The sequence below is a fragment of the Capricornis sumatraensis genome, chromosome 1 (assembly GCF_032405125.1).
Source record: "Capricornis sumatraensis isolate serow.1 chromosome 1, serow.2, whole genome shotgun sequence".
NCBI lineage: Eukaryota > Metazoa > Chordata > Mammalia > Artiodactyla > Bovidae > Capricornis > Capricornis sumatraensis.
The window spans coordinates 15,827,894-15,844,077 of record NC_091069.1 but is presented as its reverse complement, the minus strand read 5'-3'; the positions used below and the strand labels follow the sequence as shown (position 1 = coordinate 15,844,077).

Genomic DNA, 16,184 nt, shown 5'->3' with positions numbered 1-16,184 from the left:
AGAGACATTGGGGTATACTATTTTCAACCCTGAGCAATAGCGCTGCATACCAAGGGGGTGGGGCAAGAAGCTGGTTCCATTGAAACACCAAGCACAGCCACTGATACGCTCTATGTGATCAGGTTTTTACAAAAAAATACATAGTTTTCAATAAATAATGCTTAATTTTACAACTTTGATACAGCAATGTCATACACCGTTTTAACACACGAAACTGCATGCTAGACAGGGTACAGAAGACAAGACTTCGCCATGCATTTTCTTTTCCCCTTAGTGCTATCAGACATCATCCTCCAGCGCCCGGCCTCAGGGAGCAGTCCCCTCTGTTTCACAGCCTCTGGTCGTGCGCTAGCATGCAAACTCTAAAAAAGGTCCCCCCCCTCCGCAAACCACTCAGACTTCTAAACAAAAGGGTTTTTTTTTAACTTTCCTGCTCCCAAACCTGGAGTGGCTCTGAAAATACAGACTTGGGCAGCGTCCTGCTGGAAACTGCTCTGGGTGTCAGGTGGCCCCGTCCTGGTGGCCTCCAGGGAGCGCTGTTACGCCACCACTGCTAGGAGCCCCACGTTGGAACAGCAGGCTCCTTCCTAAAACAGTCCGTTCCAGAAAAGGGTGTCATGGAACAAATGCCAAAGACTCTTAAACCCACCACATATGTACAGGAGTAAAAATAGACAAAATGGGAAATTAAGGGTAATGGCATAGAATGTTTTGCCTGATGTGATCCAAGGGCACTGTGTTTCTGAATAGAAGCTGAACGAAGAAATGTGTGTCAAGAGGGCCCTTTGTCAATATCTATTTGATCAAAATTCTTTAGGTTGCATATTAGCAATATTTCCAGTGGCTTTTTTTATATAACGAGGAAATATAATAGGTCTAATAAAATAAGGTCAGCGTCAAAGTCACTTCAACGACCCTAGAGTGAATTTTGTTTTTACGAATTTTCCAATAGTTTGTCACACTGCTCTGCTGTGTCATTTTCACAGCAGAGAAAATCCACGTCTATGTGACTAAGTAAAAGAAGCTTGATCAAACATTGAGAAGGAAGCCTCACGTCTGCCCATCCAGGTTGTCTCAATTCACCAATCGCTCATGTCAAAACACATCTCCACTTGACCATATTGCTCTTCGTGGTTTGTTTTCTCTACAGAGAAGTGATCCATTTGCAACAGAAGTTCCCGGGTCATGTAAAACAGTCCTGTCTGTGCACTTGGCAGAGGTATTGAATCTTCTCGGAGTAGCTCTACCCAATAAAAGTATTACTTTTATACATGGAACATTATGAACTTATGTTTCCCTTTGTAAGCCATTGTATACTTTCTGCACTTTTGTGCTTTTACTGAATATAAAAATAGGTCTCCTTTAAACTTCTGTTTAAGTTCACTAAAAAACTACTTGTTTGTGAAATTCTCTTAAAAACTCACTGCATCCACATGGAAGAGATAAAACTAATTAGGCAGCTAGTTGATATAGGTAGTGTTAAAAAAAATAACTACAGTGAAAAAAGGAAGAAAAAAAAGCTATGTTAGGATTCAAGAAAACAGCCAGTAGCAAGATAAAATGGAAGAGAACTGAGTTTAAGAAATTTCGTTTAATCTTTATTGTGATTGAAAATGAGGGCCCCACAGAGAGGGAAGAAAAAGGAGTTATCAAAGAGCAGACTTTGCCAGATCATCAAATGAAAGGGGGTGTGGCAGAAAAAATCCAATAAATGAACAGTGAGAAAGGACCAATGATTAAACTAGCCAGATGGCTGAAAAGCACGTCTAAGAGTCATTACATGGAGACGGTTACTTTGGGAGCTTGTGAATTCCCGTGTTAGATACATAAGGCTCAGTCTTGGTATTCTTACAGGCCTAGGCTATACAAAGGGTATTTGAAACTGACATTCCTAATGAAATTTTATAAAATTTGGCCCTTACAATAACTGAGAAATATCCTGAAAAATCTTCCCTGAAGCTGTAATAAAGAAAGTTTCTTATCTACTGATAAAATTGACAACTCAGTAAACTATTTTCGCTGGTCATCCTACATAAGAAAAAAGCACAAATATATTGGCCTCAGAAATCTGTTAAAAGCAGGGGACCACAGTAAAAGAGTATAAAGATTCTATAAATGGGAGAGTCCAAGAAAACCTCTCTATAAAGTGTTCACAAGGATACATATGCCCATTAGAAGAAAAAGTAAGAATATACATATTATTAATCATATCAGAGAATAAAAAAGTTAAGATTGATATAATATATTTATATTGAATGACTACTTTAAAAAAGAGCAACTTATTTGCTTTATTTCTCAGATTACTTTCAAAAGTCATTTAAATTCTGAAGAGAAAAACAAGCGTAAGTTTCTCAAAGTGTACCAATAGCAAATGACTCTGGTTCCAACTCCCAGACAAGGGAAAAACAAGTCTTGCTGTTTGAGTCTTTTTCTTTCTCAAAGAAAAAAAAAAAAAGAACCCTAAGTGATCCTGACTGCTATATACATGCATATTTAAATCACTTCCTCTCAATTAACATTAAAATGAAACATCTCTGCTCAAAATGGTTTTAATGATTTTTCCCCCCAAAGGATCTAACAAATAATTTGCCCTGTGACCGTAGTCATTCATAACATACATATTTGCAAAGCACAGTTTAAATACACTGCCTTCATTAGCATTATATATTTTTAATAAAAGGATGCATATCAGAGTGTAAAAACTGGAAGATTATTTCCACAGTTTAAAGAATAAGAGAATGCTGGTTCAAGTTCTTTAAGATGGAAATCTTAGTAAAATGCCATCCTAAATCTGTGAACAACTTACAAACAGCAGGATACCCACTGACTAAACTGCAGTGCACTAGGCATCCCTCCCCCCTCCCCCCTTACTATTTAAAAATATTCTGTCAATGCTTAGTTCAAAATAAGACTTACTTAAGAGACCAAAAAAATGCAATTAAACTTTTATTGAAGACTATCCAGTGGCAAGAATACCTTGTGTATTATATTATGTTTTAGACATTCAATAAAGAATTAAGAATGATTTTCACAATGCATTCATCAAAACAGCCTTAAATATTGTTAAAAGCGCATTCAAGCGCCTGTCCTGAGTTCTAACAGGTTTTTAATTTTAGATCGCCGATCTCTATTTTTTTTTCTTCTTTTACTATCAAGAACTTAGGCTACATAACTTTTTGAAAATTTTCATCCAGACTATGCTTTTCCATTCTGAAGCCAAATCATTACATGTTACTACTGCAAAGTTTCTACCTCACCACAGAAAATGTCCGATTCATCTATGATTGAAACATAAAATACATGCAGTTTTCAGGTTTTCCAAGTACATCGACTCAATTTTATGAATGGGTTTGTGTTTTCAACAAGTTTTAGAACTGCAGCAGAGGGCCACCATGTAAAATTCCCAGCACAGAGAAGCGTCAATTGTAAACCGCTGGTTCAATTACTCGTGGCTAAAATAAATGTCCCACCAACGACTACATCAGTCTTATCATTTGGGAGGGGGGGCGAGGGCGGGGGGAGGTAAACAATTCCAGAGATCCAGTTCGAATGTTGAGAACCTTGTTATTTAACACCCTCAGCCCTTTCTCCTCCCAAGTGTTCTACGGAAATCTGATGATTCCTAGAAATGAACAGCCACAGAAAAGAAATGTGTCCATCTACGGCCAAAGCTTGCTGGCTTCGCATCCCAGAGGTAGGGACCGGGGTGGAGACTCGCCGAGAAGAGGAGGGAGGCCGGGGGAGGCCAAACAGGCGGGGACGGGGCCCTAGAGGCAGGGGAGAAGGAAGCCAGGCTGGAAGGGTGCCCGCGCGCCCCTGGCCTAGCAGCTCCCGGCAATGCGTGGAGCATTCATCTCGCCAGCATCTCGATAAAAACGGAGACCAAACCTTGGTAAATCATTGCAGTAGGTGACCAACAGAGTAGTGGTGATTTTGCACCGAGTTTCAACGAGCCACTGCAAACCTCCCCCACTGCAGGCGCCCGCTCTCTCGGAGGCAGAGCTTGAGGTTGGCGCTCGGGCCCCGGCGCGGCCTCCGCGCAGCCTCCCTGCCTCCCTCGGCGCGGCCCCCGGGGAAAGACGGGTGGAAGGCACCGAAAGGGCGCGGGGCCAGGGGCGCGCGTGCCGGGCGGCGTTTGCCAGCCGGGCCCGCCGCGAAGACTCCGTGACACAGGCGGGCGGGTCTGGAGAAACGAGAGTAGGGGAGCGGGAGTCGACGGGCCAGGCAAACGGTGCCCCTCACGGAGAACTCGGCAAGGGCCGAACCACCTAGGAGCTCCCCCGCCCCCGGCCATCTCCAGGACGGTCCTGGGGCCGGCGCGCGACCCTGGAGCCGGGGGCCCGGGTGGGCTTTCCCGCTCATCCCCGCAGCTCGGCGGCCTCGCGGCCCCGGCGCGGGTCTTCTCGCGCGTCTCCAGGCCCCAGGGCGCGGCGCCGAGGCGCGCGCGTCGTCCCCGGGGATAAAGCCAGGCGCCCAGGACCCGGGGCCCTGTCTTTGGGGTCCCCGGCCGCCGCCCAGGCGCCCTTGGTTACACGCACCACCCGCACCCCCCCACCCCCCGGCCAGCTCCTCCCGCACAGACTCTCCGGTGGCCGTGCCCCGTTCCTCCCGCCGCCCTAGGCCAGCATTCCGCGCGCTCCTTCCCCAGCCTCGGGCCCAACGCGCCCCGCTCTCCCGGCGACGCCGAAAAGAGACTCAACATCGACCACCACGCCCCAGCGCCGGTCACCGCTCGCGGTCCAGAACTGTAGCAGCGCTTCCCACCAGCGCACAGGCGGACATGCAGCGTCGAGAAAAAAAAAAAAAAATTCAAAATTGGAAACGGCTGTCCCCCGCCTCTAAGGAGGGAGAACAGCGAGCATCCGCGCGCGCCCAGCGCTGGCCACCCAAGGGCGCGGGTTACCACGACGCGCAGCCCCGACGCGACCCCTCGCCGAAAAGGCTGACCCCCGCCCGGCCCGATGCCCGCGCCACCCGCCCGCCGTCCGGATGGGCAGGGAGAGAAGGGTGGGACTCGCGGAGGAGGAGGTGAGAAAGGAAATGGGGTTGCAAAGGGGGAAGTGAAAGGAAGGCCGAGAGAAAAGAATCCTCCGCCCCGGGTTTGCCTAACCAGCCACCGAAAAAGAGAAGCGAGGAACTGGCCATTTAGCACTTCCAGTCGAAGCCCGGAGAATATGGGAAGGGTGCCACCTTCCCACCCGCGCGCACAAGGGCCTCGTCTCTGAATGCCCTGCGACACCACCGCCAGTAGGACTTCCATAGAGACCATGGGCGATGCGAGTTTCTATCAGTTCCAGCTGATTTATTAAAATTGTCAAGATACAGACTTCCAGCACCAAAAAAAAAAAAAAAAAAAAACAGGCAATGATGTAGACAGTGCATTGAGTCTGCTTTGCCACCATTTGCTACAAAATATGCAGATGGTCTGTACTTTATTTAGATTATATTGCACAAAATGAGAAACTTTTTAAACTATGTGCCTTTTTCTTTTTGCTAAAAATCGAGAATCCAGTTTCAAACCTTCCATCTGGGGCCCCATCCACATATCACAGCGTATGAGATACATAAAGTCCTACTATAGTACAGTACATATACAATCTTTAAACTAAGATAACAGCTCTGAGGTCTATATCACCGTTTTCAATAAATCTTTACCTACAAATATTGAACAAATCTCTACTATAGCTGTACAAAAAAAGTTTGCTTTTTTTTTTTTTTAACCACAAGGCCTTTAGATGCAAGGATTATTTTAAAATTTTAATCCTTTTTAAACCAGGACATAACGTACCAACATACTTGCATGCTAAAAAAAAAAAATAATAAGAGGAAAAAAAGAAATCAAAAGGGAAGAAGTGCCTGAAAGTCTTACTGAAAAAACACAGCAAGAATGTTCCCTTTTCACTGTACAAAAATACGCCTGAAAATATATTAATTTTTAAAAAAGACTGAGGTCTGTTATGTATCAAAAATGTTTCAATACCTTTTGTACTGAGGTCTAGGCTGCCTGGTATTCAATCAAGGAGGTATAAGGGAACAAGTTACCAAAAAAAAGTTGGCAAGTAGAAATCACATTTGTAAAACCATAAACAATTTGATCTGAAAAGTAAACTCTGATCTTAAGTCAGTTCACAGTTTTTTTTTTGTAAGCGTTTGTACAGTCTGCATTTTTTCAAGCTCCCTGCAGTTTTGTTAAGAATTGGATGCATAGAAGACATCAGTTTTCTCCCTCCAAAAAAATAAAATTAAATTAAAAAATTTGCCATGGTCCCTTTTTTGTTTTTGTGTTTGTATTTTTTTAAAAAAAAATTCACCAGTTCTTAAGATCTCTTAAGAAAAAAATAAAATAAAATAAAAGAAATCTCCAACCAACTCCCCAGTTGTGCTGCCAAAGGGTCCTCTGCAGGCGTCTTCCAGACTTCAAAGACCAACAAGCTTCAAACAGCGCCTTCCGGAGCGGGTCCTCGTTCCCCTCCCCCGCCCCGTCCCCTCCGCCTTTGTTGCCATCGCGAATTTCAGGGAAAAAAAGAAACAGTAATTACAAAAACACATGGGGGGGGGGGGGAATCACAACTCCAGACTAGGTATGCAACTACCTTGAGACACGATCAAGGAAGGGAGAGGAGGTTGGGGGGGGGGTGGACAAAAAAAGGACAGGTAAAATGTTTCAAAAAACTACTCATTTCACTTTAACTCCACCAAAATTTTCAGCATCTTTCCAATTTCTTTGTGTCACGACATATCAACATCAGCATCTTCTTCTCGCCCCTCCACCCTACCGCCATCACCGTCGACACCAAAACTTTGTATCATCATCAGCATCATCACGACCACCACGACTTCCTCCCAAGGAACCCTGCTCTGCACCCGCCAGAGAAAAAAGAGCGAGAACGGGGCGCCCCCACCCCACCCCTCCTCTCAATACGTGAACACCAGGTCGGAGAAGTTCGCCTCCAGCCAGTCCCCCGCGATCATCTCGCTCAGCTCGGGCGTGCAGTAGTCGGGGAACTCGAAGTGGGAGCCCAGGCTGCCCTCGCTGAACGAATCCAAATCCTTATCCACCAGCGACAGGGACAGGTTCCCGGCCGCCGCGCCGCCCCCCAGCTGTTGGTCGCCGGCGCTGTGCGCGCTTTGGGAGAAATTCAAGCTCAGGTCGAACATCAGGTCGTCGGCGTCCTCGCCGCCGCTGCTGCTGCTGCTGCTGCTGCCGCCACCGCCACCGCCGCTGGACGAGGACGAAGAGGAGGTGGACACGGAGCGCGCGGACGCGGGCGACAGCGCGGGCTGCGCCAGCGGCGGCGGGTGCTGTTTGGTGATGTTCTTGAAGCTGTAGTAGAGGCGGCTGCCGCCCCCCGCGCCCGAGGCCGCGCCGGCCCGCACCTCGTCGTACAGGCTCGCGCCCTCGGGGGACTCGGCCGCGCTGCTCAACGTGGGGCTGGCGGGCACTTTCGCGACGCTGTAGCGTCTCAGCAGCGGCGGCGGCGGCGGCTGCTGGCCCGGCGGCTGCAGGAGCTGCGCGTGCGGCGGCGGCTCGTCGTCGTCCTCGTCCGCCTCCTGCTTGATCCGCAGCTGCAGCTCGTCCTCGTCGTCCTCTTCGTCCTCGTCGTCGTCCAGGAATACGCACTTGACCGTCTTGCCCGCGCCGCTCACGCGCAGGCTGCCCAGCACGTAGTCGTCGCCCGCGCCGCCGCCATCCCCGGGCTGCGCCGCCTTGCCCGCGCCCGCCTTGGCGCCGCCGGCCGCCGGGGCCGCGGGGGCCTTGAGCTTGCCGCATTTCTTGCTCGAGCCCTTGGAGGTCTTGGCGCCGCCGCCCGCGCCCGCGCCCGCGCTCCCGCCGCCGCCGCCGCCCGCCGCGCTCTTCTCCGGGCTCTGGCCCGCGCTGGGCTTGGCCGACGGGTCCATCTTGGGCTTTTTCCGGGGCCGGTACTTGTAGTCGGGGTAGTCGGCCATGTGCTTGAGCCGCAGCCGCTCCGCCTCCCGGATGAACGGGATCTTCTCGCTGTCCTTCAGCATTTTCCAGCGCTTGCCCAGCCTCTTGGAGATCTCGGCGTTGTGCATGTCCGGCGACTGCTCCATGATCTTCCTGCGCTCTATCTTGGACCACACCATGAACGCGTTCATAGGCCGCTTGATGTGGCCCGACGCCGTCTTGCACCAGTCCGGGTCGCTCTCGTCCAGGGCCACCGGGCTGCAAGCCATGAATTCGCCCTCCTCCGTGTCCAGCGCCTCCCGGGGCAGGTTGCTCTCCGCTTCCAAGCTCTCGGCCTGCTGCACCATGATCCGCGGCGGGGCTGGGCGCTCCCACCCGGGCCGCTCGGTCTCGTGCGGGGCTCCCCCTCCCCCGCTCGGCCCTCCACCTTCCCGGGCAAGTTGCAAAGTCCTGGGCACCCCGCGTCCGCGGCTCCCCCCCTCCCCCCCGCCCCCCCTTCCAGTCTGCACACAGTGGCTGCGGAGACTCGGGGCCGCCCGCGCGCGGGGCAGCTGCGGCCCGCGACGCGAGAGGAGGCGGCGGCGGCGGCGGCGGCGGTGGTCGGAGCAGCCCGGGGACCCCCTCTCTCTTTCTCTCCGGCTCCTGGCTCCCGCCGCGGGCGCCGGACCTCACGCAACTCCCAGGCGCGCGCGCGCTCCTTCTGCAAAAAGTTGAGGGCTCTCTCCCAACTAGTTATCAGGGTGTCATCGGGGTGACGTCACCCCGCGGGCTAGCCAATGGCCGGGGCCGGCTCCGCCCCGCAGCCTTGATTAACTCGGCAGCCCCGCCCCGTCCCCGCCCCCGGGCTGCAAAGATGGGGTGGGGGAGGGGGAGGAGGAGGAGGCAGGTCTCGAAAAGTGTTCTTTAAAAAAAAAAAAAAATTCGTGTGTGTGCACCGAGGCGCCCCTCTCCCCGGTACGCTCGAGAGCCGCGCCCGTCCCGGCGGGAGGGCCGAACCGAGCCAGTCCCAGCGTCGGAGCGAACCGAGCACACCGGGTCCGGGGAGGGGCCCGGCGCCCCTTTGTGCCCAGTCCCCCACCACCCGCCCACCCCGGAGGCCGGTCGGGGTGAGCCGGCCAGGCGCGCTCCCTCCCCGCGGGAGCACGCCCGGGCACGCGCACAGCCCGAGCGGGCGGGGGCAGGGGCGAGGATCGGCGGTCGGGCCCCGGGAGGGGGAGGGTGGGCGCCGCTGCTGCTGCTCCCCCGAGGGGCGCGGGGAGCCCGCCGAGCCCCCCGGCCGACGGCAGGTGGCGCTTGGACACAACCGCCTTCCCCGGGCACGTGGGCGCTCCCCTCCTTTCTCTCCCTTTCTCCAAGGCCGAGACATCCCTTTAAAGCCCGGCCGGCGGGAGCCCCTCGCCCCGGTTGGCGCTTTCAGTTTGGCCCTTTTCCCGCGGCTGTCTCCCCTCCTCCCCGCGTTGGGACGCGCCGCACGGTGCGCGTTTGGCGGCGCCGGGCCCCTCTGCGCCCCGGCCCCCCATGGAGGCCAGAGTAACGGTCCGTGGGGCTCGGCCCGGCCAGTCCTTTGGCCGGCGATCGGGCCTCTTCCCCGGGCTGGTTCCAAACCCGGTCCGGACGCAGAGCTGCGTCTCAGCCCTGCGGCGCGCCCCGCGCCCTCCCATCCCCCCTTCCTTTGTCCCCTTCCCCCTGTCTCGCCCCGCTACCTCCCAGCGCCCCCCCCCCCCCCCCAGAGCAGCCTCGTCCTGAAATCGAGCAAGGAGCTAGCACGCCTTCTGGATCACTCGCTAGTGTAGCTGAACAACCCAGACCCAAGAGAAAACGGGAGCACCCCAAGTTTCAAGTCGAAATATTCCCTCTTTTCCCATGAAAAGGTGGGACCGACCGCCCGGAGGACCGGAACGCGGCGTGCAGGCCAAGCTGATGTCCCAGCCCCGCGCCCCGTCTGTCTCGCGCCGCTCCTTCCGAAGCCGTGTTTCTTTGTGTGTGTATCTGTGTTTGGTCCCTGTTAACCATCCTTGGATATTCTGGGGGCAATTAAGAGGACACCGCCGCCTTCTTTTCCAGTCTCTGTCGTCATCCCGGTCTTCACACCCTCCAGGCGTTGAGAGCTGGCAACTTTGAACAGTTCCCGAGATACCGCCCTGAGGATTTCACAAGAAAAGTCAGCTGCTTAGGACTAGTAGAATTAGCCAAACCTGCTTCCTTTCAGGTGCTCATCTGCGAGAAGAAGACTGCATTACCTAAGCATTGCAGCTTGTCTGACGTCCTTAGTAGCAGGGTACCATTTTTTCACAGATGCTTTTTTTTTTAATCATCGTGGCCATACCCTCCCCTCTTCGTCCATCCTAAAGAAAAAAACAAACAAACACATTGCATCAAATACTTGTGATATTCAGGCCAATAAAACTGGCAGTTTATTTTTTAAAGGGCCAGAGGGACCGAAAGAACTGACAGTCTTTCTTATGGGTTAACCTGAAATCTGGAGACGTCTGAAACCCAAAGCAGTGTGTGGAAATTCATCTCCCCGCCCCCCTCACTGCATCTTGTGTTTCTCTGGCCTCACAGGTTTCCCAGCTATTCCAGTCGTTGGGAGCACCACAGGAGGGTGGGGTGGCCTGGGTGGCGACCCTACCCCGGCTGCAACCCCACACTTCAGCTGAAGGGCTTGAAATAATTTAGCTCCTTGCAATATTTTCAGGCAAATTAGGAGGGTACCTAGCATTTTAGAAAGAGAATGAATTTGAAAAATCTTTGCAAATTCAATATTTATGTACATTTTTCATTAAATGGCAAAAAATCAGGTTTAACTTCTTACGTGAAAACATTTTGGGCTTTTATTTTCTCATTTCTCTTTGCCTTTGTTAGAGACTCCTAAAATCTATCCTTGGGAATATAACAAGCCGCATTCATGTTCTTAAAGCATCTATTTTTTTTTTCCATTTTTAAAAATTAGGTTTAATCTTAGAATGAGAATTATGTGAGGGCTGTAAAATAATAAGATTTATTCTTACAATGTGGTGATCTTCTTAGAGGAAATGTAAGGTAAAATTTACTCTTTCAAATAAGAAGTGTAATTTCTGTGCAAAGATGGCCATTTTGGGGGAAGATAAAGCTTGAGGAAGGGGGTTGGTTATTAGGCAAAAAGGACTGGGAAGGATAAGTAGAGAAGAGTGGGTGAGAGAAAGCCCTGTGATTTGAGGAGTCTTTCAGTAAACAGACATGGGGAGGGGGGCGTTGTTGGTGTGCACAGGAATGTGGAAGAGCAGATTTCACCCTCCCTGCCATAGGCAAGGCAAGACAGTTTTCAGGAGGATTAACTAGATTGCTGTGTTGTAACATGGATCCACCCTACACGTTCAATGTTAGCTAATTTACTGAGGACTAGGATCGAGGAAAAGAAAAGAAAATTAAATAACTTCTCTCTATGCTTTCTGTTGGTTTCTTAAATAAGTATATCATAAAAAAAAAAAAAAGAAATGGGAACATGTTTGAGACTCGTACATTTCTCACAGGAAGAGTATTTACTCATGAAAAACGGAGGTTTGCAACACCAGCAGTACCCAAGTATTTAGAAGAATTTTAGGCTAACAAAAACTGTGGCCTTCTCTAATGATACACCTCTTGGAAGTCTAATTTGGTAAAACGGAAATGTATCTGCTGTTTTTTTAAAACAATGAATTTACCTCAAGATTAGATGCACTGTGTTCTCTTTTAATAGTGAATATGCATGTCCTATTTGTACATCCACCTATGTATGCACTTGTTTAGAAGTGAGGGATGCAGTCTTCTTACTAAGAATAAACATTGCTGGGTATATACTTAATGCTCAGAGACTTAAGATTTATTTTTGATCATCAGAGCTACAAATGACGATTTTCTGTGGTTATTGCATCTTTATCGAAAAATGTATAAGAATTGTTGCTTAAGAGGGTAAAGTATGCTACAGAATCTCTCAACATAACTAAAACGCAATTAGGACGAATATGACATGTTCCTCTTTCCTTTGAAGAAGAAACATTTTGCTAAGTAAATAACACACTAAAAATATCACTGCGTGAATACCCAACTCACTGAAAGGAACATGCCATTTTTAGACATATCCCACTCCATGCCTGTCTCCATTGCTGAGAGCACGCTGCGCAGAACGGCTCTTCCCTTCTCTGCCTGGACCTGCTCTCTCCCAAGGTGAGTCCTTGGCTCTTCTGATTCATCTACATCAGACTTAAATCCTGAGTTTGGATCTGAATATCTTCCATTTATGGGGCCTCCCTTTTGTGTGTCCCTCAGACATGGTGTGTGCGAGTGCACTAAGTCACTTCGGTCCTGTCAGATTCTGTGCAACCCCAAGGACCATAGCCCACCAGGCTCCTCTGTCCATGGGATTCTCCAGGCAAGGGTACTAGAATGGGTTGCCATTCCCATTGTCATTCAAACATTCCCTCCAGAGGAATCTTACCAACCCAGGGATCAAACCCACATCTCTTATGTCTCCTGCATTGGCAGGCTGGTTCTTTACCACTAGTGCTACCTGGGAAGCTGGGTATAAATTGAACTCACCCTAATTTCCAGGTGTGGGCACACACACACATACTCTGCTCTTCACTGCCGCTTTTCATATATTTCCTACCTTAGTGAAACTTACCCCAATATCATGTTTAGTCTCTCAGTCGTGTCCGACTCTTTGCGACCCTATGGACAATAGCCCAACAGACTCCTCTGTCCATGGAATTCTCCAGGCAAGAATACTGGAGTAGGTAGCTGTTCCCTTCTCCAGGAGAACTTCCCCACCGAGGGATCTAACCCAGGCCTCCTGCATTGCAGGCGGATTCTTTACCATCTGAGCCACAAAGGAATCCCCTGGTGGAATGTTGGTTGCCAGGACATACACATTCACTAAAATAGAATGTGGACACCATCTCAGAATCATTACTAGATACACTTACTTAAATACTGAGGTCTTTATAAGGTGACGACTTCTGTCTCAAAGAATTCCACAAGTCGGCATCATCAGACTCCTGTCTCGCTCTCCAAATCACCTCATTCTTCTCATGACGCTTTACCCTGGCATTGTCCTACCCACCTGAAACTTTTCCATCACCAGATTTCTGCATGTGGAGGGCATTCACAACATTCAGACCTCAGGTGCAGTGCTCCTCACCCAGGAAACAGGCTGCCAAGGACTTGTCAATACCCTGCTTGGCCCATCACACCTCTAAAGTTAAGATTTTCTTGCATTCTCACTTGTTTATTCCCTGAATCACCCAGGCAGAGAGTACACTCCATTAAAGCAGGAGCAGTCCCGGCAGGGTTGGCATAGGACGGGAACTCTGAAACTTACAAAACTGGATTTTACATAGTGGCCAGTACGTATCTTACAGAAACCAAGGTGTCAATATCAAATATTGATGTCAAATCACTCTCTCCTTAGTTCAGGCTATTTCTTTAAGCAATGTTGGCTAAAACCCACCAAATTCACCTATTAGGGCTGTGCTTTTGGAGTTTATAAAACACTGACTTTTTGAGAGCTAATGCTCAGAATATTCTGTCTTGGATGGAATATTCTGGTTCCAGCATCTTTTTTTAAACTGATGGATCTCATCATGTAGTTCCCTGAGTTTTATTTAATAATAGCAAAAGAATTATATAAACTGCTTTTGAAATTAATGTATTTTTTATTAATCATAGGCGCTATGTATTATTTTTTTTTAATAGACTATTTTTTGAGAGCAGTTTTAGCTTTACAGCAAAATAGAGTGGAGAGTACAAAGGATTCCCCAATATTTTGTGTCCCCACACATGCACAGCCTCCCCTACTATGGACATCCCCCACCAGATAAAGTGATGGACCTGCCCTGACACATTACAATCACCTGAAATACATAGTTGACATTAGAGTTTGCTCTTGGAGTCATATTTCCTTAGGTTTTAACAAAGAGATAATGACATGTATCCATATTACAGTATCTTGCAGAAGTTTCACTGTAAAAACCTTCCTCATTCTCCTCCCTCCAGCCCCTGGCAACTGCTGTCTTTTTACTGGTTTCGTAGTTTTTATTTTCCAGAATATCTTATAGTTGGAATCATATGGTAGGTAACTATTTCCATTTCAGAATGGACTTTTTTTAGTGACAGGCATATGAAGTTCCTCCATGTCTTTTCATGACTTGACAGCTTATTCCTTTTTATTTGTGACAAAATATTTCATTGTGTGGATGTACCACAGTGTATTTATCCATTCACTTACTTAAGGTTAGCTTGGTTGCTTCCAAGAAACTGATATAAAAATTCATAGAGGCTTCCCTGGTGGCTCAGTGGTAAAGAATCTGCCTGCAATGCAAGAGATGAAGGAGACGCATGTTCAGTCCCTGGGTTGGGAAGATCTCCCAGAGGAGAGCAGTATTCTTGCCTGGAGAATCCCATGGACAGAGGAGCCTGGCAGGCTACAGTCCATAGGGTTGCAGAGTCAGACACAAATGAAGCAATTTATCAAGCTTGCACACAAAAGTTTCCAGAGAGGTTTGTGTGGACATAAGTCTTTGATTCTTTTGAGTAAGTGCCAATGGTCATGACTGCTGGATCAAATAGTAAGAATATGTTTAAAACGGCTACCATTTTGCATTCCCATGAGCCATTAATGAGAGTTGCTATTTCTCCACATCCTCACCAGCATTTGATGTTGTCAGTGTTTTGGATTTTAACAGATCTCATAGGTGCGTGGTGGTATCTCATTGTTGTTTTAATTTGCATTTATCTGATGACATCTGGTCCAATCACTTCACGGCAAATAGATGGGGAAACAATGGAAACAGTGACAGACTTTATTTTCTTGGGATCCAAAATCACTGAAGATGATGACTGCAGCCATGAAATTAAAAGATGCTTGCCTCTTCGAAGAAAAGCTATGACAGACCTAAATAGCATATTAAAAAGCAGAGACATTACTTTGCCAACAAAGGTCCGTCTAGTCAAAGCTATGGTTTTTCCAGTAGTCCTGTATGATGTGAGAGTTGGACCATAAAGAAAGCTGAGTGCCGAAGAACTGATGATTTTGAACTGTGATGTTGGAAAAGCCTCTTGAGAATCCCTTGGACTGCAAGGAGATCAAATCAGTCAATCTTAAAGGGAATCAGTCCTGGGTGTTCATTGGAAGGAATGATGCTGAAGTTGAAACTACAATACTTTGGCCACCTGATGCGAAGACCTGACTCATTGGAAAAGACCCTGATGCTGGGAAAGATTAAAAGCAGATGGAGAAGGGGATGACAGAGGTTGAGATGGTTGGATGGCATCACCGACTCAATGGACATGAGTTTGAGCAAACTCAGGGAGTAGGTGATGGACAGGGAAGCCTGGCATGCTGCAGTCTATGGAGTCGCAAGGAGTCAGACACGACTGAACTGACTGAACTGATGACATATGATATGGAGCAATTTTTCAGATGCTTAATTGACATCAGGATGTCTTCTCCGATGAGGTGTCCTTTCAGAGCTCATGCTCATTGTTGAATCAGGTTGTTCATTTTCGTATCGTTGAGTTTTAAGAGTGCTTTGTATGTCTTAGACAGCAATCGTTTTTCATGTGTCTTTTGCAGACATTTCCCCCAAGTCTGTGGCTTGTCTTCTCATTCACTTGAGAGTGTTTTTTAACTAAGTTCCTTCACCCCTCCGGGACTTCAGTTTCCGCATTTATGAAATGGGATAATAGTAGCCACCTTACAGAAGTGTTGTGATTATCAAACACGAGAGTCTAGAACAGAGCCTGTGCCCTTAGTGTTATGGTCATTATTCTAACATTTTATGCTCCAATATCTGAAAGAGTTCCTGGAATGTTATTCTATGAATGTCCACTGAGTGGATGAGTTTTCATACGTGTTCACATACACTGGTAAGCTCGGTTTTCACTCTAAATCTCTTCTGAATCTGTTCCGTCGTGCGTATTTCTCCCATCACTGTGCCTGTGCAGGCTCTTCTCCACACTCCAGTGGAACTTTATCACAGACTCCAAACCCCGGCCCCCCTGTTCCTGCACTGCAGCCAGGCCTTTCCTTCTGGCACAAAACTTGGACACAGGACTTTCCCAACTTCATGTGCCGGAAGCCCTTCACCCTTGAGCAAAGTCCCCTCCCCCTTGAGTGAAGTCCCCTCCCCTCTGCGATTCGACTAAGGCCTGTGAGTGTCTTCTCCTCCTGCCTCTCCAGCTTCATCTGTTTCAGTTAACGTGATCACAGAGAAGTGCTAGGCTGGTCAGCACAGGGCAG

General features: G+C 48.7%; 1 protein-coding gene across 1 annotated transcript; it reads right to left on the bottom strand.

Annotated features, from left to right (window-relative positions):
• Positions 1-6,915: 6,915 nt before the first annotated feature.
• On the bottom strand, positions 6,916-8,274 carry SOX11 (SRY-box transcription factor 11). Its single transcript, XM_068972893.1, has one exon. It carries the CDS (start codon positions 8,272-8,274, stop codon positions 6,916-6,918), a length of 1,359 nt encoding a protein of 452 aa, XP_068828994.1.
• Positions 8,275-16,184: the final 7,910 nt, after the last annotated feature.